Here is a 27,195-nt window from a genome sequence, read left to right on the forward strand (position 1 = left end):
GTATGATTGTGTAAAAGCCACAAGTCAGAGCGATTTTACAGACATTTTTAACAAATCATCTTTAATACACATAACACTACTCATAATCCTGAAGTGGGCAGCTCCACCAATCAAATAAATCCATGTTACCATGGAAACGAGGACTGCACCAAAAGAGTTCTTGGATGATTTATAAAATAAAGTTACCTGAGTCTTAAAGGACAAAATCACCAAGAAATGAATTACTCTCATGATGTTATAAACCTAAAAGGTTTTCTTATTAAGACTAATGGTGCTTGATTAAATTTGACATGTTGTTGTCATCAGTTTCTAAGACATCAGAATAAATTATATCTGACATCATTGATGACGAACATGACACAGTGTTTCAGAATATGTATAAATTTAGACGTGCACTAGACGTGCCATTAGTACGTACATGCTATGAGTAAAATGTTCATTTGTGTAACTACTGATACCATGTCTTTAAAATTTAATGAGCATTAATTAAAGAAAACGACGACAGGTCATTGAAAATTATTCCATGCTTTCAGACCTTCAAAATTTGGTTAAAAAATGCGGGAAGTAAATTACAACTCGTTTGCTTTCAAAGGCTTCAAACAACATTCATTCATTCATTCACTTTCTTTTTATTTTATTTAATTGAATCTTTTTATTTATTTTTTGTCAAGATGTTTAGAATCCATAACTTGTTAACGCCAGTAGAAAATTTTTTATTAATATTATTTCACAGTTATAATTTTTTTTATTTGTAATCATGTAATCAATAAAACTATACTGTGACCAGATTACGAGTATTTTAAAGTATTATAAAACATGTTTAAAAGGAATGTTGGTCACACTTTATGTTGATGGTCCGTTTGTTGAATTTAAGTTACATTGCATCTACATGCCAGCTAATTCGCATTAGATTATAAGTAGACTGTTAGGTTGGGTTAGGGTTAGGGTTAGTATGTTGACATGTACTTGCTAAGTTTCTTATAATCAGTTAAATGTCTGTTGAAGGAACAGTATTAACGATTAATACTAGCAGACAGTCTACTAATACTCAAATGGACCATCAATAAAGTGTTACCGAAATGTTTGTAAATACAAATTTGGAAAATTTGATTTAAATTTCTTTTAACTCTGTTAAATTTACTGTGAAAAACATCAGCTGTGGTTTCCAGAATTTACCAAAAAATAAAATACATTACAAAAGACGTTACAAACCATAAAATAATTTTCTACATTTTACGGTAAGCTACCATATGTCATTAATTTATTTTTTAATACACCAGTGTTTTGGAGTACAAACATATGCACATCATACCATTCTTACACAAACAGAAAAACTTAAGCAGGAGAAAGTCATATGATGAACCAACCGTCATCACAAACAACTTTTCCCCAGGGCAGAGAAACATACAAATACAGTTAAAGTCAGAATTATTAGCCCCCTTTTGGATTTTTTTTTAAACAATTGGTGTTTAACAGAGCAAGGAAATTTTCACAGTATGTCTGATAATACTTTTTTTAGAGGAGGTCTTATTTGTTTTATTTTGGCTCGAATAAAAGCAGTTTTGAATTTTTTAAACACAATTTTAAGGTGAATATTATTAGCCCTTTTAAGCTATATTTTTTTTCGAAAATCTACAGAACAAACCATCGCTATACAATAACTTGCTGATTTATAGTAACCTGCCTAGTTAACCTAATTAACCTAGTTAAGCCTTTAAATGTCACTTTAAGCTGTATAGATAGTAAAATATTATTTACTGTCATCATGGCAAAGATAAAAGAAATAAGTTATTAGAAATGAGTTATTAAAAGTTATTATTAGAAGACACTCAATATCATTCACACAACTACTGAACATCATTATGGTAACACACATAAAAAATAAAATAATGCAATAAACATTATTTAACATTAGATGTAACATAAACTCTAATATACATCACTGAAAAAAAAACATAGTAATGTGTCAGAATTCTGCCACTTTTTAATTCTTGTTTTAGTGGCAGAGTAGACACTCCTGTCATGTCTTGTATGTTGTGCTTGGCTCGGGGTTTTTTGGGTCGAGCACTCATTTTTCTGTCATTGTCTGTCTTCGTCTTTGTACGAGTGCTGTCTTGGCCTTGCGCTCTCCCACCTAATGTGGGCTTGTGAGTTCCAGGCGTGCTCGAGACACACGCTCTCGTCCTGGTGTGTTTGTTGTTTTGTTCGTGCATGGTCTAGCTGGTTTCGGTTGGCGTTAGAACATGCATGTCGCATGTGTGAGTGCACAGTAAGTGTTTTCATTTATCACATGCTCGTGTCTTACATTCAGGCATCTGTTGGTTATGTGTTTAGCACGTGTTTCATGTTTACATGCACCGTGTGCTTTAGTTTTTTGTTTCATATGAACATACGGTTAATGAGTTCTCTCATTGGCTGCATGCTCTAGTCCTGTTTTCTTGTGAGCACATGGCTTAGGTTGTCTTTGTGTCATGTGCTCTCCTGTCTATTGTGTAATCCCACCCTTCTTGTTAACCCATTATTAGTTTATTCAGTTCACCTGTTTGTTTGTTAATTCTTTCAGCTTATAACTCCCTCTTGTCTGCTGTCCTGTGCCAGTTCTTCACACGTGTTTATCCAATATAGCCTTGTCCTGTCTTGTCCAGCCCTGATCCCTGCCAGCCTACCCTGTTCATTTGTTTATTTGTTTTGCTAATCTTTTCACCCTCAGGGTTGTTGTTGTTCCCATTTTGATTTAATTTATAACTAATAAATAACCATTTTGAATGGCGCAGTAGGTATCAAGAAGGTCACTGGTTCAAGCCTAGGCTGGGTCAGTTGGCATTTTTGTGTGGAGTTTGCATGTTCTGCCCGTGTTCGCGTGGGTCCCCCACAAGTCCAAAGACATCCAGTATAGGTAAATCGGGTAAGCTAAATTGTTGGTAGTTTATGAGTGTGAATGAGTGTATGGGTGTTTTCCATTAATGGGTTGCAGCTGGAAGGGCATCCGCTGCGTAAAACATATGCTGGATAAGATGGCGGTTCATTTATCTGTGGCGACCCCAGATTAATAAAGGGACTAAGCTAAATAGAAAATGAATAAATGAAATACCTGTTTTAGTTCTGCATTTGAGTCCTTGTCCTTTCCCCACCTTTATCCATGACAGTAATGTCAACAAAAAAGCATAAAAAGTGTTGTGCAGGAAGTTCTGGTAAAGCACATTTAAGGCTATTAAACATATATATATATATATATATATATATATATATATATATATATATATATATATATATATATATATATATATATATATATATATATATATATTAGGAAAATGTAATGAACCATGCCACATGTTTTACCGTAACATATCTACCACTGAAATTACCTATATTTTTTTACAGTGTGGGTTTCATTCACAAATTAGTGCACTCCAAAATTAAATGAATAAGCCCCATTGTTTCTCTCTTACATTATGGAGCAAAATCATGTCACCTCCGCTATAATACAACTGAGAAACACAGAACACACCAGAAGATTCAAATCATATTAATGTAACAGACAACAGGCCCTTTCCACAGGTGTCCCATTTTGTGAAATATTAAGGTGGAAAATTCACTTCATGACAATAATTTAAAGCTAACGTAAAAGCCAGCCCCATATAGGATGCTTTCCTGGAGACTTAGGCTTTTGCGCTGGGCAGCCTGCCATGAGCAAGACTACAGTGAGTGAGCCTGCAGGATACAATGTCTTTTGTGAATTTGATTCCCAAGTGAAGGCAATTGAAAATTTGGATGGTTTCTATAGGCACATAATGCTCCAATGCAAAGATATAACATTACTGGGTGTGCTATTTTAAGCAGTCGACTAATGACAAAAATATCTCAATAAAAAAACGTAGCAATAATTCAGCAGTTCTGTACAGGTGGGAATAACACAGCATCCACTTCAGAGTCTGTAACTCGAGGGGATTTTGTTATGTAACACTATGTGGATTATTCTGTAAAAGAAAGGCACACTGATCCAGGTCATGAAAACTGGCCCCAGATCAGGCCCCTCCTTTTTGCCAGGGGGAAGAGGCCTTAGAACTGGAAAGAATTTTGGGCTGAGTGGAAACATACGTGAAAATATAGGAGAAAGAGAAAAAGAGGGAGAGAAGGAGAAAGAGGGAAATTGGCAGCGACAGTAAGAAAGAACACAGAACATAATAGAAAGAAAAAAAACAATAAAAAAACGAAGAGAAGAGGGATGGAGTGAGCACATTCCCGATTACTCATGAACCCCAAAAGCACATGGAAGACATTATAGAGCATTATGTTGTTTTTCTCCGCTAGACGACTGAGAGGATGGACAGACTGATGAAGAATATACAGTTTATTTTCTCCTGAAACAAACTTCATCAGGGGAATAACTTGCCAAATAATTGGGTCAGTAATGAGATGAGGAAAAAAAGCCTCGTTAGCTATGACTGTTCTTCAATCCCGTTTCTCTCAGTTCTTTTCATTATTCCTTCTTTCTCTGCTCTGCTGCCAAATTGCAGTAATCCAAGCTGTATTGTGTTCACAAGAGCTTTGGAAAGCACAAATGTCATAGGAAAGCCTCTCCTGCAATACCTGTTTCGGCTGTCTGTAATGGAAAACCACAGATCCAACTTAAATCTGTTTCAGTGAAACATTGACTACATTATCTGTGAGTGCTTGTGTTGCTTGTTGATATGCAAGTCTTGTTTCTTTAGATTTCATGCATTCTGCCCTCTATGCAGTCTTCAATGATACCCAAGACTGAAAGGTTGGCCATTTTCTACTCATCTCGATATTTCAGGTAAAATACTGCATTTAACCCTCATTGCTGAGATTGTTTTAAAAACTGGATTAAATAAGGAATTAAAGCAATTGGTGATCTTAATTTAAATAGTATGTTTGGTAGCTTTCTTTCAGTTATTTAAAGAATGCTGTGCTCCGTTTTGAGATTTTTTAAAAACCTCTTGTATGTTGATTTGAGCATTCAATAGCACTACATAGCAATGTTGCTATTCATAGTAACAAAATAACATTAAATCTAGTTTATTAATTTGGAAATAAAAAAACATAGTTCCTGTTTATATGATAATTTAATGTTATTTTAGTTTTATTAGTTTTTATGATAAATAAGATATTAATAATCAATTGTTATAAATTAATGCACTTAGGTGTTGATTATTAGAATACTGATTAAAACTTTGCATTAATTATTTAATTCATATAGTGCATGTATTGTGTTTTGACATACACTGCACACCACCACCAGTTTGCATGAAAGATTAGGGTCGATGGGGAATTTGCCCATGGACATCAAAGTTAAACTCCTATTCTTAATGAGAAGTGATGACACAGTCAGTCAGGGCCTTGGTTTTAATGTCTCATCTGAAAGATGGTTCTCACTGACAATATAGTGTCCTCATCACTATACTGGGGCATTAGGACTTACACAGATTGCAGGTTGAGCACCCCCTGCTGACCTCACTAACGCTACTACACAAAACCCAACCTAACAGTAACCTGTTGTGCTTTAATAACTTCCATACCAACACCAACCCTAAACCCAACTTAAAGCCAAGTCACCCAGCCTAGTTGCAGTGTAATCCCACTCACTTACAGCTCTCCATGTTGCAGCAATTCCTACTTGAATTACAGAAATTTACAGAAATTACAGAAAACCAAATAATAAAATATTATATAATATTACATTTGTAAGTAATGTGTTGCTTAAAATATGTTCTGAATTGGAGTCAATTTGATTTTGTTTTTAAAAAGCCAGGATATTGTTTTTGTTGATGATTCTGCAGCAAGCGTTTTTTTTTGTTTTTTTTATGGTGTGAGGTTTCTAGTCCCATACACAACTTTCCTCTTTTATCCTGACTTAAAGACAGTCTCTTGGCCCCAAAAGACCAAGCTGGTGAAGTTCAGCAGAAAATTAACTACATGAAATCTGCCAATAGGGTACATGGCCCTGTAATTGTTTCAAATGTCCACGCTATTCTTGATTACATCATGATATTTCCCAAAGCTGTCGGCACAGAGTAAAACGATCAACAGTAAAGACTTTTTTTTACCTACAACTGGTAAAGCATGTTTAGAAAAACAGCTGTTTAGCCAACAGACTCACCAACTCAATGGTGAGTAACATACCCTAAATGGCTAGTAACATACCCTGAGGTCTTAATACAGAAGAATGGCCACTTGGAAAAGTCAGAAGACCTTCTGTTCATCTGTACTGCTAAAGATCAGAGTGTCACACTCTGGATAGTGCTCTCCTTTGTCCAGGGGTCAATCGTCTGTCGCCCGCACAGAAACAACAGTTCACACGTACCCTGACAATTGAGGATTTGTCTGCAGGAAAAAAGAGAGATAGAGAGAGAGAGAGAATGTGAGTGAGAAAGAGATGATGGGAATAGATAGGGGTGAAGGCCAAGGAGAAAACACACAGTAACTTTAAACCAGTATTTCTTTCTCTCCCCTCTCCCTCTCTCTCTCATATCATTCGCCTTTTATTCTGCTACAGAAGCGCATCAGCTATCAGATGCTCTTTGATTATGTCCAGCTGTATGTAGGCTGCTTTGTGTCTTTTCCACTGGATTTTGATAACAGTGAAAAAAATAGCATTTTCATGCATACACTATTTGTGCATCCACAATTTTTTGCCATCTCAAATGAATTTACACCCAAGATCATTGGAAAAACACTGGTCCAATATACTTACAGTAATCCAGAAACAAACCTACTGTACAAGTAACTGATACTTGATAATTTGAATTTGAAATAGTTTGATTGATAGATGATAGTCTTCATATTTTGTCAGTTAAAATAACACTACGTATTACAACGTTGAAATTAGTAAAAAAAAAAAAAAAGTCCTCAGATGGGACTCAACCCAGGCTCATTCAAAAAAAAAAAACTTACCCCTATATACATTTCTGAAGAGAAATTGCAGTTTTTTTTTCTCAAAAAGATCAACTCCGCTCTGCGTCTCAAGTCGAGCTATCGGAAAAAACTGGTATCAGCGGAATAGCCGTCTATATGGTGGTCAGTGCTCAGTTGTTAAACAAGAAAAGGAACGGCGTCATATCACCCCGTACCGTTAGTTTTTAAAGAAAAAATTCTATGTAGCTCTGGCTACATAATTGGCGATCTCTAGAAACGTACATAGGGCTACGTTTTCAGAAGGAGCCTATGTTGACCTGTTTCTACTCATGTCTGATTTGTCAAATATTTTATTAGAACTGCATTCATTCTTTTTTCTTTGTCTTTGTCCCTTATTTATCAGAGGTCACCTTAGTGGAATGAACCACCAACTATTCCGGCATATGTTTTACACACCAGATGCCCTTTCAGCCACAGCCCAGTACTGGGAAACACCAATACACTCTTGCATTTATACACACACATACAATTTTTGTTTAACCATTTCACCTATACCGCATGTCTTTGGATTGTGGGGGAAACCCCAGAGCACTCAGAGGAAACGCATACGAAACCGGGGAGAAATAAAAAAAAAACACAATAAAAGAAAATGTTCAACATTCAAAAATGCCATGAACAAATAAATAAATAAACAAAATATACTATTTGGAGGAATCTGCAAATAAACAGTATTAGCGTGACTGCTGGTAAAATCTTGTTGGAAGAGCAGACAAGTCTTGGCATAACCACAAGAACGTATTTGTGCAGAGGGGGCTGGAAAAAAATAACATCAAAACCTGTAGACTTGCTCCAACTTTCAGCAGCTCATCCATAATGGAAAACGGAAACAATATCAGTGCAGTGTAGTGTATAAGTGTGACAAATATTTTTAAATTCCCATTTACATATAATTTATTATGGAGCATGCTGCATTAAGATGAGTAAGGTGGATGCCACACATAATCCGTACGAATTTCTCTGTCCTCCTACTCTTCATTTTTTCTGCCATATTTGTAAATCAATGCATCCTCTGCCAAATTCACAAATGGAAGCAATTTAATATGTTTTCATAATTACGAGTCACTCCTTCATCATATAACCCATCTCATATTGCACACAAGCAACCAAAATATCTGCATTTACTATATGCAAACTCAAAACAACTACGCAAAAGGCTAATAAAGCTCTCCAGTTGATTAATGGCAGTCCTCTAATGTAAACCCTTGAGGAACAACTCTTAGTGGAGAGCAACTGATGGTCTTCAGGTTACCTGTCACATGCTGACTTTCCATGGCTTAACCACTGTGACTTGGAAGGAATAGAGAGCTGATGTAATGACTGATGCAGAATAACTCAGTTCTTGAGGGAGACCCTGTTGTACCAACCAAACACTGTCATGGTCTTCAGAGAAAGATGATATGCATTTACAGAGTCAAATCTAGCTTGTTTCTAAAGGCTAAATAGAACGTTGGCATCACTTTACTTTTTAAAGCAAATATATATACCTTATTTGCAGTGATAGGTAGTAACAGATCACATGTAATCAGATGTAATCACAAAAAATGAACTTGTAATTGAATTATATTACTTTTTATAATTCACACACTCCCATTAAAGTCTTTTGGTAACAATTCAAAGTAATAGTTAATTAGTTATTGTATTTAATAACAACTAAGTATAAACAAACTTGTAAAGCATTTATTAATCATAGTTCAGCACAAATGCATTTTTAAAATCCAAAGTCATGCTTATATTCACTGGACTAACAATGAATTTAAATTTTTATTTTCATTCATTTTCACATTTCATTTAATTTGTTATTAAAGACGAATAAACACTGTAATAAACATACGGTTCATTGTTTGTTCATGTATTTAAATTAACATTAACATTAAAATTTTTTAAACCACACTGAACTGAGCTAAACTGAACTGAACTTAAACACTAAAAACCGAACGATACTGTTCCAATTATATGACCATTTATGTGAAGCGGCTTTGACACAATCTACATTGTAAAATCGCTGAATTAACTAACCGACCATTAAAATCAGTAAAAACTATATTTACTGTCACATTGTTTTGCTTTTAAAATGAAATGTATATTAACATAGAATAGCCATGTAAATGTTACACAAAATAAATCATATTTATTAATCTTAGCTTTTGAATCCTTCCAACAAAACTCACATGATTCACATTTCACATGAGAAGACACACCAAAAAACAAATTTTTTTATAGACACAAGACTTTTTTCTTACATTTCATAATACTAGTGTACACAACACTGCAAGATGTCATTTTTTGTAAAAGAATGGCTCACCAAAAAAAAAAAGGAAAAGAAAAGAAAATTATATCAGAATTTTACAAACCCTACCACTAGTCTGTGTAACCTAAAATAAGATACAAAGAAATAAACTGAGTTAATTTGAGTCCAGTGGTCAGTCAGTCCAAACTATTTTTATTATTATTCTGCGAACGAGCACACAAGACATAAGCATAAACAAAGCTTATTTTATCTGTAGAATTTGTTAGCGGTAAGCTAATGTTTTCAATTAATCTCATAATCATATTTACTCATTACAGAAGAATTTGCTGTTTGCTTTCCCCCACCATGTCTCGTGAAAAAAGAGAAGCTGAACTGAAGGGAGACTGAGGGGATTATTTTGATTGCACAGAGGAACGCCAAGTTATGGTTTGGGGGCTCATCAAATTTTTAGGCCTTCATCTATATTTCAATATGGTGGGGTTGTGATGTGACAAAGTTCTTGGACTTTACCTGGCGCATGTGTGTGTGTGTGTGTGTGTGTGTGTGTGTAGGCCAGTGCTCACTGATGCTTGGCATTCCAGCTGTATTCTTTGAACAAATAATGACCTGAGGATGTGATAGCAAACTAAGGAACGAGATTAACATATACTAGTTAGCTTCAACTGACCCAGTGTTTGACTTTTTGACTAAACATGAATGACAATGTTTTAAGTTTAGATCGTTTAAATTTGAACACAATATAGACATAATTATCTGTGGTAAAGTGTTTGTGTGTGTAAAATGTAAGCTGAAATGTCTTATCTGGGTTAAAAAACACCCCTTACAACACTAACCATAGTGTTATTATAGTACAAGTACAGTAGCCAAGTTTAAGACACATATATCATACTTAAATCACAGTTTTACCACAAATGTGGTTAGTGTAGCAAATTGATGGTGGTTATATGGTTTAACTAAATAATAATAATTTTAATTAAATCATTTATACGTTTTTGTCTTCTACTGCTGATGTTAAAACCAATAAATGATAATAAAATAATAATTAATATATTAAATTATTATGTATTATTACAATAATAAATTATACTGTTTTTGACTGTTTATACTTGGTTAATAATGCAAAAATAGCCTCAGAGATATTTTTTATTATCTCAGAAACTTATATTTACATTCAATATTTTACTTAATACTAAAAGCACATAAAATCATAATGTAATGTAACCTCTTGTAATTGTTTAATGGTTACAATGGGATTTTAATGGAAACTAATGGTTCCTGTGGGTTCTAAATGGCAGTTTCCTTCAATAAGTGGAAAGTTGAATCCACCAAATCCTTGAATAAAAACACATTAGAAACCAGTTCAACAGTACTGGTTTTAATGATGAAAGTTGATAGCAGGAAACCTACAGTAGAAACCTTTACAGAAATTCTAGTAGTTTACGATACAAATATCATTATTGGTCAATAATAAGCACTACAATATTCGGGCATTCATTTTCTCCACCCAAACCTCGGGATACACACCCTGAGCTTCACTGGCTCTAGTTAAATCAAAATCCAGCACTAACCCACATTCAACCACACACCTGGACCCCATCTGCCATTATGTGGCCAGTCAAAACCAGCATGTGTCATTCACAACCATACTATTTGCACACCAGACGGATCCCTTCAGCTAAGTCATTATAAACATATGCAAGAAAAGGGTAAATTCACCCAAAAATGAATATTCTGTCATCATTTAATCATCCTCTACTTGTTCCAAACCTGATTGAGATTCTTTCTTCTGTTGAACACAGGAGATATTTTGAAGAAAGCTGGAAACCCTTAATTGCTGACTTCCATAGTATATGGGTGTCAATACTTAGATGTTTTCATTCATTTTTCTTCGGCTTAGTCCCTTATTTATCAGCAGCAGCCACAGCGGAATGAACCGCCTATTATTCCAGCCTATGTTTCATGCAGCAAATGCCCTTCCAGCTACTTCCAGCAGGTAAAAATCACCCAGACACATTTACACACTCATACACTAAGTACAGTTTATGTTACCCAATTCAGCAATACTCCATGATTTGGACTGTGTGATTAGGAGACATAGCGAAAACTTGCAAACTCCACACAGAAATGCCAACTGGCCTAGCCGGGACTTGAACCAGCGACCTTCTTGCTGTGAGGCAACAGTGCTAACCACTGAGCCACTGTGCCACCCTTAGATGTTTTTGTGTTGACGCTTTTGGGTTCATCAAAATAAAGAAACTCATTAAGATTTGGAACCACTCAAGGGTGAGTAAATAGTAAATACATTTAGATTTGGGTGAATTATAAACTATCGCTATTATTATGTTATAATATACAAAATTCTTAATGACCTATATAGGTTTATATGGTTATTTTTTCATCAATTTATGTCCATGAAAAACATGTGTCCATAATTGAGACAAAAATCATATTTAAATCATATTTCGAAAAGCAGACAAGCATGTAAGTCTATTTACATATAAGTTAATGTGTACTTACAAGTTTGTTTTCCCTCAGAAATGGCAGTTTGTCAAATTGCCTTGGTGTGGATTTATACCTTCGCATTCCATTCCAGAGCTGGAGACTGGATGGCCATTCCTGGGACTGCTCCAGATAAGAACCAGAGTGCAGAACTGATCAAAAACATTCCCAACATCAAACCACTCTCGTCTGAATTCTCTGTGCTCAAGGTCAGGAGCTTTTTTCTTTTGAGATTGAGTCTTTATGAGAGTAAAAAAAAAAAACAATGTCAGGTCTCAGACAACAGATAATTACACATATTAGTTTGTGTTCTCTAGAATTGTAATTTGAAATTTAATATCCATGCAAAAGATTTCTTAGAGGATCTTAGCATATCACTTGTTCCTTGTTAAAATTAGAGCTTACACTCACCGGCCACTTTTTAGCTAAACCTGTCCAGCTCCTTCTTAACACATATTTCTACTCAGCCAGTCACAATAGCTGCAACTCAATGCATTGAGGTAAGTAGACATGGTCAAGACGATCTGCTGCAGTTCAAACCGAGCATCAGAATGGGGAAGAAAGGTGATTCAAGTAGCTTTGAACATGACATGGTTGTTGGTGCCAGAAGGGCTGGTCTGAGTATTTCAGAAACTGCTGATCTACTGGGATTTTCACGCACAACCATCTATAGGGTTTACAGAAAATGATCTGAAAAAGAAAAAATATCCAATGAGCAGTAGTTCTGTGGGCACAAATGCCTTGTTGATGCCAGAAGTCAGAGGAGAATGGCCAGACTGGTTCCAGCTGATAGAAAAGCAACAGTAACTCCACTCGTTAGCCCACGGGTCGGATCGGGTCATGTCTGGGTATAGACATAATATTCCCGCGGTCACAGAAGCTCCCTGTCATCTTAACTAGGTGCAGCTGGAAACTGTGAGCGCGTTGCCTCACGTCCGCGTCCCTCTATTGGAAATAATGTACTTTATCTTTCCTGAAGATAAACACCAAAAAAATAATGCAACTGAAATAACTACAGCAGTAGCCATTATCGATCTCAAAGATCCTGATGACATATGATGATGTGTGCAGGTGGTGTCCTATTTCATGCTGATCAAACCAGACGCTGCTCGCGCAGATAGTTTACACATAAATATACGCATAAACATTTTGAGTTTACTCACTTCATTCGCGCATCAAATCGACAAATTCGCTTCACAACAGAAGCGATTCACGTCAAGGACAGGGCTTCTGTCTGCGGTGACTCTAGCTTTGTTGCTAAAAGGCTAACATGGATTTTAATGAGAGAAAAGCTGTGCTTTATGTGCTTTAGGAAGACTGAAAAACAGTGCCGATTCGTTTGGAGCCATGACTGAGTCCACTAGAAGCATTCTGAGTTGTACCCATTTCTGTAATGGATGATGGAAGCATTTAGCGGTGCTTCCGACTGAGCTAAGCCCAGTTTGATGAACTGTTGTCTGGTGGCGACAGGAGGATTCCCCCCTGGGACACCAACAACAGGCGCTACGTCATGATCACTACCCTACAAGAGCAAGCTCCTGATTGGTTAACGAGCTGCTTCTATTCGAGTCTTTGCATTAACTTAATATGTAAATCACTCGCGCATGAGGCTTGTTTCATGTGTGGTGTGAACGCAGCATTAGGCGTAAATTTTGAAGCCCTTCCCCTTCACACTCTGTTTCAAGGACCAAGGGGTCGGGGTGCAAAAATAGAATTGAAATTGGGTCCAACACAGGAGTTCATGAAGAGTTAAGAATGAGTTAATGATAATGTGCCCCTTCAAGTAAAGTGATGACATAAAGATACATTAACATGTCAGGAGTTCATCTTAGTAACATTTAGCTAAAACTGAAGTGTAAATAACAATCCTGAACTAACAGGTAATTAAGGTAGACAGACACTATTCACACATTAACTCGTGTGACTCATGTTAAAGTAAGTTCATGATCAGCGCATAATCGAATACCTTATCTCAGGTATGCCCAAACCTGCTCCTGGAGGGCCACTGTCCTGCAGAGTTTAACGCCATCCCTAATCAAACACATCTTTCTATAGCTTTTTGTTGATCTTGAAGACACTGATTAACATGTTCAGGACATGTGTGTCTAATTGATGTTAGAACTAAACTCTACAGGACACCAGCCTTCCAAGACTTATCATAAGTTCATAATGAACTAATATGTAATTTATATATCAGTACATCATTATTTGTCAACTGTTATAGTAAAGAGTTACCCTGGCTATGGGTGTCTTCATTGGCGCTCATTTCTCTTGCTCGTTCTCTTGCCTCAGTGATTTCGAGATATTATTTTGCGGGGTCATCAGAAAGAAAGATATTATAATCGAACAGTCTCCCGTAGCTTCCTGTAGTGGTGTGATATGGAGACAGATGAATATATTTAAAGATAGATGCGGGACATTAGAACAGAAAGTGAGGCTGGCTAGGACAACAACACACTGCTCTGACCTCTGACCAAACTCCTTGTAGTGGTAAGCTTCTTATTTTCCAAGACCACCATCTAGCGGTCACATAACCTAATGACATGTTACTTGTTACTTTTTTATTGCAATAACAGTCCATTACAACAAATACAAATACAAAACGGATAGTAGTACAATCAATAACGTTACAAATATTACTTTTTTGCAACGAGAAATGTAACAATTTCAAAACAAATATAATATAGGTAAATCAAAAGAAAGACAAAGAGAGAGAGAAAGAAACATAAAAAATAAAAATAAATAAATAAATGAATGAGGGCACATGACAAGAATAAAACAAATTAATGCAGAATATTAAATAAAGCGAATAAAAGAATTAAATGAATTAAATGAATTAAAGAATTCACATCAGACCAAAACGATTTAACAAAGGGACATTCCCAAAGCAAGTGAGCAACAGATTCAAAAGTCTCATAGAAAGAGCAAGAGATGTCAATGTCATTTTTGAACTTTTGTAAATATTGTTTAACTGGATAAAACCTGTGAATAATTTTAAAAGATATTCCTTTAATTTTATTCGATAAAAAAAAAAATTCTGGGGGAGTGACCAAACATACAACCATTTACTATCATCAAAGAGGTTGTTCCAATAAGAAATAGAAGAAGGATTTGAGATGACAAGGTCTAAAAATAAAAACCTGATTTTATGATTGGATTTTTTCAGTGGAGAAATAAATGGATCCAACAACAGTAGAATCAGGACTAGGGGAACAAACAGAAATCAATGAATTATTGTTATTACTTCTAAAAAGCAAACAGATTTCAGAGGAGATGGCCTTACAAAAGATAGTAAATTCTATATGGGCAGAGTATATCTTGCAGTAAAATCAGAGTAATTAAATAAATTACCATTACTGTCAAATAACTGGTTTACTAATATCAGCCCATTACTGAACCAATTATTAAATAAATTTAAAATATATTTCCTCATGTAAAATATCACAGTTGTTCCAAATTTAAAAATTGTGTGGCAAGAAAATGTGCTCATAAATAAGTTTACATGCCTGAAGCATTTGCTGATGAAATTGGAAAGTTTGATAGGAAGTTTGTTAATTGAGAAATTACACATTAATGCAGGAAGGTAGCTCACCAGGAACAGGGTTGGTGACCCCTGTTCTAGATGAAACTTGACAGGTCTAATCATTTTTTGGACAATATTAAACTAAATAAATTATGAGCTGGAGAAAATCTGACCTGTGCCTGAAACACCTGTAGGTGCGCTTTTACAGCCAAAATTCTATTAAAAACATGTTTACTATAAGCATAAAACATGATTTTGTCCCATACATGAGCTCATTTGTCCAATTTTGACTGCTGTGCCATCATAAATAATGAAAATAATTCATCGAAAAAGGCTTTAAGACCAAACGGAATCCTCTGTCGGCTGTTGCTTTGGTGGGAATATAATCTGATGTAAGAGAAGTCTTCTTTCACTACTGTATCATTTTTAAACAGAGAAAACATTTTACATGTAACTTTTATTCTAAATCTTGGACCTTATTTCTGAAATAAAAATGAGCAATAGAAAGGTGTGAAGCAGCGGACCATATTAAATTATTATGAATATATTTTGGCTATTGTTAATATCCAGGAATTTTCAAATGTACTTTTTTTTTTACTTAAGAGACTAGAAAAATTCAGAAGAATTTATTATTATTGTATTATTATTATTATGTTGTTGTTGTTGTTGTTGTTGTTTTAATTATAATTTTATTGAAATGGCCAAATTGTGACTGAGTACAGCTGAATGTGCTGGCCAGTTTGTTTTTTGTAATAAATGACAGTAAGGTACCGTTTTTTTGTTTTTTACTTTAAAACTTTAACAGATTCTTATTTTTTCCCAATGATATATGATGTAATAAATTTATATTTTTAAAATTAATCTTGTTTTAATTTTTTATTGCAATTTAAAAAAAATATATATTTTTAGTACATCAAAAAGTGTGGGTATGATGACATCTGACTAGCTAATCCAGCAAAAAAAAACAAACAAAAAAATGTCACTAAAATACAGCATTTAAATCTCATAGTTAAATAGAAATTGAGGCGCATAACTGCAAAAAGGTCCACTTTTTGAGAAAAAAAAGAACCACCCCTTTTACCAGGCTGGCTACGGGCCTGCTATTAAATAATATGAAGAACTGATCCAAAATAATACCAACATCAAAACCAATCTCGTCTGAATTATCTGTGCTCAAGGTCAGGACCTTTTTTCCCCTTGAGTTTTAAGGAGAGTCCTTTTAAAAAAATACAGCATTTTTACATCATGTTATTTTTCTGCTTTGGCACACATGCTAGACTTGTTAAAAGATTTATTTATGCAATTCTACAGTAAAATTGACTGACACATGTCTATGAAATGAATGCAGACCTATAATGTAAAACATTCACAAGACATTTTTAGGCCGTAAAGTTTGCTAGAATTTCCCGATGTTTGAAATCAAACTAAATCTACACCGCCCTCTACTGGTGGCATATGCTAACATATGGCTAACGTTTGGCATGTGCTTTTTTTGGACATTGCCTTACATGAAGTGTCCAATAATATCAGTTTGTAAACGCAAAATGAATATATGAATATGCTAATATTAAAATATCAAAGTATGCAATAAATTAGGTTATTGTCTCTTAAAGGAAAGAACCGATTCTGGATGGTTTAAGTAAATCCAAGCCTATAACATTTTCTTTATGACAAATTATAATCTTTTTTGCAACTCAAACATTGTAGTTATAACTGACTCCTGGAAGAGTATGATTTGTGCTGTATTTCATTTCATAATGCACTTTAAGCTGTAGACCAGAGGTGGCCCAACTTTTTCATATAAAGGGTCAAAAATCAAATATCATTGAGAGCCGTGGGCTGAAGGTAAATATACCAAACTATATTACATTAAAGTTGTCATGGGTAATTTCCTATTTTTTTTTTATTTAATTTCAAAATAAATAGAAAACATTACTTTATATCCTATTAACTAATGCAGTATAACTTTTTAAAATGATAACTTGCAACAAAAACAAACAATCACATTTATAACACATTGAAGTTCAATGCTGAATACACTCAAGCAGAATCTGCCTTTGCCTTGATTTGCTCACCAGAGTCTCTGCATTATCAGGTGACATTAATTTCAGTTAGCTTTTAACAAACAAACAAACAATCAAACTGTTATTTTAAATTGACAATCTCTAAACCATCCCCATCATTCTCCCTCTCTTCTTAGATGGGATGGCGGGCTGAATCAAAGGTTACCATGGGCCAACTTTGGCCCACAGGCCCTACTTTGGGCATCTCTGCTCTAGACCAATCACAAAAGACTAGTGCAGAGACTAACCAGAGAAAATGCTTTCAGAACGGAAGGGTTTAAAAAAAAAAAAAAAATTAATAAAAAAGACATCACGCTCAAAATGCAATATCTTAATACTTAAAAAAAACTATTTACAATCATGACTTTACATAAAATGCTGAATGTAGTTATAGCCAAATTTATTAGTACTCCTGTGAAGTTTTTTATTTTTTTAAATATTTATATTTATAAGTGCTATTTATCAGAGTAAAAATGTTCCTAGATTTACTTAATATATATCAATTCTTCAGGAGAAAGTCGTTTTTTTCCCAATTTGGTTGAAAAAATAAATAAATAAAAAATTAAGGTCAACATTATTATTTCTTAGTATTATTAAGAAATATTTTTGTTCTCTTTTGATTGTCTACAGAATAAAGCACTGTTGTCAAATGACTTGTCTAAAAAACCCAACTAGGTAACCGAGCTAACCTTGTTAAGTATTTAAACTGTACTTTAATTTGAATACTGCAGTATCTTGCATACAACATACATTGCATACATTAAGTAACAAACAAAATATTATTAAAATAGTTATTTTTTTAACGTGTTAAAATATGTTCTCTCCATCAAACAGCACTTGCTAGGACATTTTCTGAAAAACAATTAAACTTTAATAGGAGGGCTAATCATTTACTGTATATAACAAGAGAGCGCATTTTAATCATAAAAATATGAACAGGATGTTTAAAAAAATATGTTTATGATTTACACACGGCATGCCATCATATCTGAAGACAAAAAGACATTGAGCAAGACTGTTTTTTTAAGTGGCTTTTATATTGTCGACACACTTTATGTTCAGACATATAGTAAGACTGCAATATTGATGTAAAATTGTGTGACAAATCATATAAAAATAAACCATTGATCTACAAATCCGTTTTTCATGCATAATGTCTGTTCATGAAATGTCATGACGCATCATGAGATTGTCCATAAGGCATTTCATAGGTCATAAAGCAATCATGTCTTCACAAACACTGTACCCTGCATAAAAGAGAAACTCTTGATTGTCTTCATCACAGGAAAAGAGTGCGCTTGAATTAAACAGTTGCATAGCAACAAACCAAAAAGAGAATGAAAATGACATACAGCTGCTTACGAAAATGATCCGATTGGTTTAACCCCTATTTCTGTGATGCGTAAAGAGATTAAACAAGCTACAAACTTGGAGACAGATATCAAACATCAAGTGAAGATTGAAAAATAGCAGACACATACAGTATAATTGAGAGACAAATAAAAACTTCATTCAATCAGAGTCAAAGAGCGACACTGACCTCTAGAGGAATTGTTAGGTATTACATTCTATAGGTAGTAAGGAGTTCATATTAAAAAAAGTTCTGCATCAGTTAAAGGGCCGTTTTCACATATGCTTTGCCACACAGTAACGTGAAGGTTGACGCATTTAGATGAAACATCCTGATTTAAATATCATATATGTAGCGTATATGTAGACAATTTGAGATGAAAGGGAAAATACATCTGACCAGTTGGGGTCAGCACATAAACTTGTATGTATTTTTTGTCAACTTGTGTTTAAATGTTTGCTAAGTTATCAAAAATTCTCTATATTTTGATGTTTTATGAATGCGTAGCCTCTCTGAAATCACTTTCAGGATGAAATGCAAATGTTTTTCTGAAAGATAAACTTTCAGATGCAGCCCTGATATGACTTTTACTTTGAAATCATTTGACTAAGACTTTATCAGACACTTCTGACTTTATCAAAACTTTACTTTCCTCCCTGAATTCATAATAAAAGGCACATATGGTGGCCATGATTAAAGTAATATGTTTTTCTATATCAAGGCCCTGGTTGATATATATATTTGCAAAACTATTCCTTTAATTCGGAATCTGCAACATTAAAGGGATAGTTCGTCTGTCTATTGTTGAGCACATAAGAAAACATTTTGAAGAATTCTAGAAATCTGTGGCCATTATTGACTCCCATAGTAGGAAAAGCTAATACTATGGAAGTAAATAGTTTGGGGTTTCCAAAATATATTCTAGAGAAACCCGTTTGTGGCAAGTCACACGTGGAGGGTGAGTAAATGGGTGAACTATCGCTTTAATGTATTTTAACTTGTTCAATTCATCCAAAAGGCCACTGCCACAACAGAGACAGTCTGAAGCGTTCAAGTCATCAATAAGTGAAAAAAGAGACAAAAAAGCCACAGCTCTGTCCAAAATAACCTTGAAAAATAAATGTAAAAATCCTGTTTGACAAAAAGCACATTTTAAGGCCGTTCTGCCACATTTATAAAAAAAAAAAAGTGGCATGGAGCTTCACAGAGAATATGTGAATATACAAGTTTCCTTTAAGACACATTTATAAAAACACACAATAAAATATAAACTTTCGCATTCTGTTCAGGCTATTTCATATTTACAAGGAAGAACAGACATTAAAATATCAATAATTATCAATGTACAGGACAAAACGAGTATTCACAAATCTGCAGTGATGATGGATTCGCTGTACATCAGTCTGTTAGTGTCAGCCAGCAGTGCCGCCTGACTTGGGTCTATTTGCATGGCCTTCTGTGCCATATGTCCAAAAACTGGCAGTGTACCACCTGGCACTGCTGTCATGGGCGTCAGAGTGACACAATGAGAAAGCAGTGGTGTGTTGGCGTCATGATTGGAGCCTGTGGAGGGCACGCTGGTCACGTGACCCGTGCTGGTGGAGCCGCTGGCACTACTGGGCGACCGGCTTTTGGGTGGAGGGCAATGCTGCACCACCTGTGGTGGGCCTTGAGATGCAGCAAAATGGGCAGCAGGAAATGCGGCGTATCCCGTAGGAATAGGGTATCCATTCACAGGTATAAAACGTTGGCTTTGTGGCATTGGTGCCGCCATGAAGCCTGTAATCTGTCCAGGTTGAAGGCTCTGTGGAGCCCCATAGATGTAGCCGGCATAGCGTGGGCTGCTGAGGTTGCTGACAGGACTTGCGCTCAGAGAGGTAGTCTGGGTGGTGGCGTTGCCTCCAGATGGTGTGCTGGAGCTGGCATGAGAGGACAGACCCTCCCAAGCCCGTAGACGTGTATGGATGTCTTTAAATCTCGGCCGGCGAGCAGGACCTTCTTGCCAACACTCAGTCATCAGGGCATACATGCGAGGAGGGCAATCCTCTGGACAGGGCAACAGCTGCCTCTTTCGTACCATCTCCATCACCTCCTGATTGCTGAAGCCATAATAAGGCTGCAAACCAAAGCTGAAGATCTCCCATAAAACCACACCAAACGCCCAAACGTCAGAATCTGTGCTGTATTTCCCATAAACTATGGCCTCTGGTGGCATCCAGCGAATAGGGAGGAGGGTGTTGGGTTGGACTCTGTAATAATCAGAGGAGTAGATTTCTCTAGACAACCCAAGGTCGGAGATTTTGATGTGCAGTTGTTCGCCAACTAGGATGTTACGGGCTGCAAGATCTTTGTGGATGAAAAAATGGCTGGCCAGGTATTCCATTCCAGCCGCCACCTGAATGGCCAGGTGAAGGAAGTCTCCGTGGTCGAGGCTGGACTTGACAGTGCCGTCTTCGTCGCTGCTGCAGCCCACATCTGAATGTGGAGAGCGCATGATGAGGAACTCGTGGAGGTCGCCTTGGGCCAGGAACTCGAAGAGCATGCAGACGGGCTGCTCTTGGGTCACTACACCCAGGAGACAAACCACATTAGGGTGGTGAAGTTCTGCCAAGACGGATGCTTCCTGCTGGAAATCGCCCCAGTGTTGTGCACTGGAGATGTCCTTCAGGGTTTTTATGGCCACAAGTTGAGCGTGCTCCATGCCAGGCAGGTACAGGTGGCCTTTGTAGATCTTACCGAAGGCACTCTCGCCCAGCTCCTCCATGAAGCGTACCGCAGACAGAGGAAGCTCCTTGGCTTTACTCTAGAGAAGAGAAGCAAATAGAAAGATAAGTATGGCTTGGCAAATTTGTTATGGAATTTATTAGGCAAAAATTATTTGTGTATATTTAGTGACACTTTTTTTTAACTGTTATAAACATCCTTTACAGGTTTTTGTATCCGCCCAATAACCAAACATCTGTGAGCCGCGAAAAACTTTATTTTTAACTACTATTAAGAGGATAAGATGACAGTTCCAAACTGGCTGCTAAATGTATGTACATTATTAGTAATGGTTAATCTACACATTTGCCTTATTAAAATAATCTACAGTTTTTAATCTTGTAATTGATCATTTTTAGAGATATGGTCTGTTTTTATTCCTTTTTCTGTCATTTATTTCTCATTTGCAGAAACAGTGTATAATAAATAAAATAATTGTTAAAAGTTAAATTATGTATTGTTTGTCGCACTCCAGATTAATAAAGGGACTAAGCCGAAAAGAAAATGAATGAATTGTTTGTTGCATATAGTTAACTATTTATATATATATATATATATATATATATATATATATATATATATATATATATATATATATATATATATATATATATAAATAACAAACTTGATAATGCCCAAGGTCCTTTAAATAAACATTATTGAAAATGAAATTGCATTAATTAGGTAAGTCCAGATCTGATCACGTGATAGGAAATCAGGAAATCGGACGTTGCCTCCCGATCAGCACTCGAATATATATGTGTGTATATATATATATATATATATATATATATATATATATATATATATATATATATATATATATATATATATATATATATATATATATAGTTTTGTGGTGGCACAGGGTTAGACCTCTTTCTTGACTTCACAAAAAAACAGCAATGTGTGCGGCATGACATCACTTTATTGCAGAGACCCTATTGGTTAAACGCCGGCAAAGTAGAACACTGATGCAGCTTGAAATCGCGAGTATGGCTGGTGGCATTATAAAGGTCATTCATTCATTCATTTTCTTTCCGGCTTAGTCCCTTTATTAATTCGGGGTCGCTACAGCTGAATGAACCGCCAACTTATCCAGCATATGTTTTACGCAGCGGATGCCCTTCCAGCTGCAACCCATCACTAGGAAACATACATACACACTCATTCAAACACATACACTACGGACAATTTTAGTCTATCCAATTCACCTGTACTACATCTTTCGACTTGTAGGGGAACCCAGAGCACACAGAGGAAACCCACGCGAACACGGGGAAAACATGCAAACACCACACAGAAATGCCAACTGATCCAAATGAGGCTCAAACCAGTGACTTTCTTGCTGTGAGGCGAACATGCCACCCACTGCGCCACCATGCAGCGCATTATGAAGTTGAAGGTAACATTGCCATAGCAAACTGTGAGGTTTGAGGTGCTGTTTGTATTTATTTTAGATTTACTGTTGCACTAAAGTCCAAATGTGAGGAATTTATGCTATTTATTACTTGATTGTTCAAGCTACCTCACAGAAGTGCTGTTTGTTAACAGAGTTTTTGAATGTTAAAATATAAGGAAAAAATAAGGAACATCCTGGATCTGTTTCTTATTATGTATTAAGTATCGGATCGGATTTTGGTATTGGTAAATACTCAAAATCAAATGACTCGAACTCAAGGGCAAAAAAACTGATTGGGACATCCCTAGCATTAATAGTATAATTACATTTAATCTATTCAAGTAAAATTAAATAGAGTATTTGACAATATGACTGAAGTGAATGCTTTAACATGTCATTATTCGTTCCATTTTAAATTCACAAAGTAACTCTTTGCAGCGGCATTTTTCATCTTCTGCTCAGTTGCTGAAAAACAAGACATTCTACGACCTCAACCACTGACCACAGAAATGCATAAAACCTCTGTTGGCTCCTAAAATATTCTCACTGTCGTGTACATTTATGTAGTTGGCAGCAGCAGTCTCACCACATACATGACAGTCATTGTGACTCTACTGTTTATCCCCTATATGTGAAATATAGATGTAAGAAGCATGGATAATGATGTTTCATGGGAAAGAAACTGTTCTGTTCAACGCAAAAGAAGATATTTAAAAAGATGCTGGACAGCCCGTGTAATGCATTGCAGTAGGGCTGAACAATATTGGAAAAAATCTAGCATTGGGATAGTTTTTGATTTTGCGATATGAATACAATTTCACCAGATGACTTAATATCTCTATTTGGAAATAAATGACTATGTTGGATTGGCATGATTCTGCTGTGGGAGTGCATCTCCATAAAATCTAATAAACAATCTATAAACTTTTTGGGATCCACTGACAGATTTTCGTCATGGTCTGTGCTATTTGGAGTGTGTTTCTGCATTTTCATGTGTTGTGAGTATTTTCATGCCTTACAATCTATGAATACAATCAAGGAAAAGATTGAAAAAGTGTTTAATTGTTTTCAGAGTCTAACAGTGTTCAAGTACAGTAAGAGAATGATAAAAATAAAAATAATTCAATAAAGTTAATCGTAGTTAAATGTACAAATGATACAATTTATTATTGAATGAATGTTACGGAATGCATTACTGGAGGCGACAGCACTATACTGCACCACCGCGTTGGCCTCTTTATAAGTGTTTTCATACGTAAATAAAATGAAAGCACAGAACAGATTCACATCTAAGAGCAAGGGGCATCCTCTGGAGGTTCGATGGTATGGGTTGCATATAGGGAGGTTCGGCTCTTTGATATTTATTGCCACCCTTCATAGAAAGATTAAAAATACAGGAGAAATATGGAAAAATACCTTTATGGCATGATAGCGGGATACAATTGTAAAATACGGGAGAATCCCAGGAAAACGGGAGGGTTGACAGGTATGCATATTATCTAAATAACAGTATTTTATGTAAAGTTAGTGGACACCATCAGCCATTGACCTCCACAGTATTTGTTTTTCCCACCATGAATATCAATGGTCAACAGGCTCCAACTTTCGTCAAAATATCTACTTTTGAAATTCAAAAAGCTTTGGTACCAACATAGAATAAGTAAACAGTGAATAAACGTATATTTATGGGTGAACTATTCCTGTAAAATATAAATGAATAGTGTCTCAATAAAAGATAGGAGCCTCTTTCTTTGAAAGAAGCAGATGTTTCACGTTAGCGTCAACTTTGCCTGAGGCTAAACATGTCTCATCGCTGTTTTAGATATTACTTGAGTGAGCGGTGACCTTAATCTAAACTTTGGCTTGTAGTCGCGAGTGTAAAAAAAAAAGGTCTCAATCTGTTACAGACACAAACAGCACTTCAGGGTGTCAAAATATCTGATTAATACTGAAACTGAGTGAAACTACCATCATCTCATCAAAATATTTGTTTGTAAAAATGTCACTCTAACCAGTTACCAAGATGAAAAGGCAGAATGAATGAAAAATCTCATTTGATTCTTCTTTGAATGATTTGAGGGGAATGATAACAGTCTGATTATATTTAGATTGCTCTCCGAGCCTGGAAGAGATTGCCTCCATATGCTCATCCCCTCATGCCGTTTTCCTCCTGTTTGTGCAGCCCCTGAACCCTCCCCATCGCCCAGGAATGCACACTAATTCAAACGTTATGAGAATGACACACTACTCCATAAGATAAAATGTAGAAAAATAAAACGCAGCACGGGAGAGATGAGAGAGACACCTGGTGATAGTGCTGTTTATTTACACATGCAGTCTGTGTTATTTTAGCACCCGACTAACTAAAGAAATCAGGCCAGTTAGAAATGTGTTAAATATCGCTTTCAGACTATTTAGAGCAGGGATTGCTACACTTGTAGTTCAGTTATGTTGCTTTGTTTGAATCGGATTCAAAAAAGAAAATGATCCTGGTTTACTTACTGTACTTATACCCATACACATGCACACACACTCACACAGAAATGGCTTTTATGATAAAAAAGGGTGTGTATAATTAGTGACAATAGCTGCCTAACATCCAAAAGAGTGCTGTGTGCTGGGCTAAACATATTTGTTGTAATAAGAAAATGTGTAAAGGAATAAATACAGTGCTAGGAATTCCTTCATTGCACACACTAACAAAGATCTGCTGCAAGATGTTTTTCTGATAACTGTATTGAACCGTAATGGGCCTCAGTATAGTGTACTTCAACTAAAACTGAAGAATGAACTTACAAGACATCATTTTGAACAATTGTTCAGTTTTTTTGACGGATTAAAACAGCTTCAAAAAGCTATTTTTCTATATGGATGGGCAGAGCTATCTTGCTACTGATATTAGAGATTCCAATGTAGGCATTGGTATCACATCAATACTAGCCTGACGAGATGGTTAAGCCCTGTAATCAACACTAAAGAACATTCTTACAAAAAAAAAGAAATATTACTTTGATTTATGGTGCATCATTAGTTATTGTGTATTTACAAGTTACATATACATATACGCTGCCACAGAGTCTTAATTACAAACAGGAAACTGCATGTTCCTTAAAGCGGTGGTCCACTACGATATCATATTTTAAACTTTAGTAAAAACATCTCTGAATGTAATACGCTTAAAGTTCAATGCAAAGGGGGACATTGGCTTTTACAAAGTTAGCTTAGCCAAGTGTACAGAGAACACAGTTTGGGGACTACAGAAAAAATACACCGGGGTTAATGATGTCATAAACAGTATTTAAACAGCAGAGGCATAGTCCGTGCAAGAAGAGGCATGGCACTTCCTGGTGACATGGAGCTGATCCATGAATCACAGCACACTATGTTAGCTGACCAATCAGTACCCCTTTAGGGCGGGCTTTTGGAGGAACTAGGAAATATGAAACTTGTTTTCATGTCAGCTGAGTAGCAGTATATAATTAAAGTAGGATATTTGGAAAAAATAATGTGATTTCTTTTACAAATAAAGAATGAGTACACATTGTTTTGGACCCAATAAACACAACCAAGCCTTACAAATACACTCTGGACCACCCCTTTATGCACAGAGAGAAAACAAGACAAGCATCTGTTCTAACTGTATTTGTTTTGTTGAAGTTAACAGAATTATAGCTACTATCAAGTTGCATCTATACAAATATATTAACAGCTCACCTTTGGTTTGTAGGCTGTGAGCATGGACATCTCCACGTTCTGGCCACGAACGGGTTTGGGCTGACGTGGTGCTGGTGGACGTGAGGCTTTCTGGTTGTTTCGACAAACACAGATGAAAAAGAACAGCAGAGCAATAGCCAGTGGTATAGCCACACTTGGTACCAGGATGTACAGGATTCCCATACTGTTGCTGCTGCTGCCATGCTTGGGCAAATCTGAAGACAATCAATACACAAACATATTGAGTAAAACAATGAGTAGTAGCATACATGTAATTTTTCAGAATTGTTTGCATTTTATTAAGATTTGGATTAAAAATGATGTTTTTTTTTTTTAAATCTCTGGCAGTCTACTGAAATAAAGATCAAAATAATGTCACTTGTAGTCTTCTATTTTTTATTTTCATGACACTTGAAATAGGATGTCTATTGTTGTAAACAAAACAAAATGACAGAAATATGTCACAAAAATACTTAAATATCAAAGTTAATTCAAAATATGTATACTGAACATAATAGTGCAGCCATGTAACAGAATCATTTAAAATAGTATAGTAATAGTAATAATCCCTTACAATAGTATAGTATTAGTATAATATAATAATAATAATAATAATACTGGTGCAATAAATCATGGCATAAAGTCCTTTAACAAACTCATTAAAACTTACAGAGCATTACACGCCTAGTTAGA

General features: G+C 35.6%; 1 protein-coding gene and 1 long non-coding RNA gene across 3 annotated transcripts in view; one reads left to right on the top strand and one right to left on the bottom strand.

The window, feature by feature from the left end:
- The first annotated feature begins 4,740 nt into the window (after positions 1 to 4,740).
- Positions 4,741 to 26,868, top strand: LOC141386307 (uncharacterized). Its single transcript, XR_012408024.1, has 3 exons — positions 4,741 to 4,801; positions 11,723 to 11,895; positions 26,516 to 26,868. It is a non-coding gene; the product is annotated as an uncharacterized lncRNA (long non-coding RNA).
- The window catches only part of ror1 (receptor tyrosine kinase-like orphan receptor 1), a 216,552-nt gene continuing 207,572 nt past the window's right edge, over positions 18,216 to 27,195 (bottom strand). For both annotated transcript variants that reach the window (XM_005165885.5, XM_073954292.1), the window contains 2 exons: positions 26,503 to 26,717; positions 18,216 to 21,426 (listed from right to left, as the gene is read on the bottom strand). In XM_005165885.5, the coding sequence (XP_005165942.1) occupies positions 19,987 to 21,426; positions 26,503 to 26,717 (1,655 nt within the window). In that variant the 3' untranslated portion in view covers positions 18,216 to 19,986. The remainder of the gene's footprint in view (positions 21,427 to 26,502; positions 26,718 to 27,195) is intronic.

This window comes from Danio rerio, chromosome 6 (genome assembly GCF_049306965.1).
Source record: "Danio rerio strain Tuebingen ecotype United States chromosome 6, GRCz12tu, whole genome shotgun sequence".
NCBI classification, from domain to species: domain Eukaryota; kingdom Metazoa; phylum Chordata; class Actinopteri; order Cypriniformes; family Danionidae; genus Danio; species Danio rerio.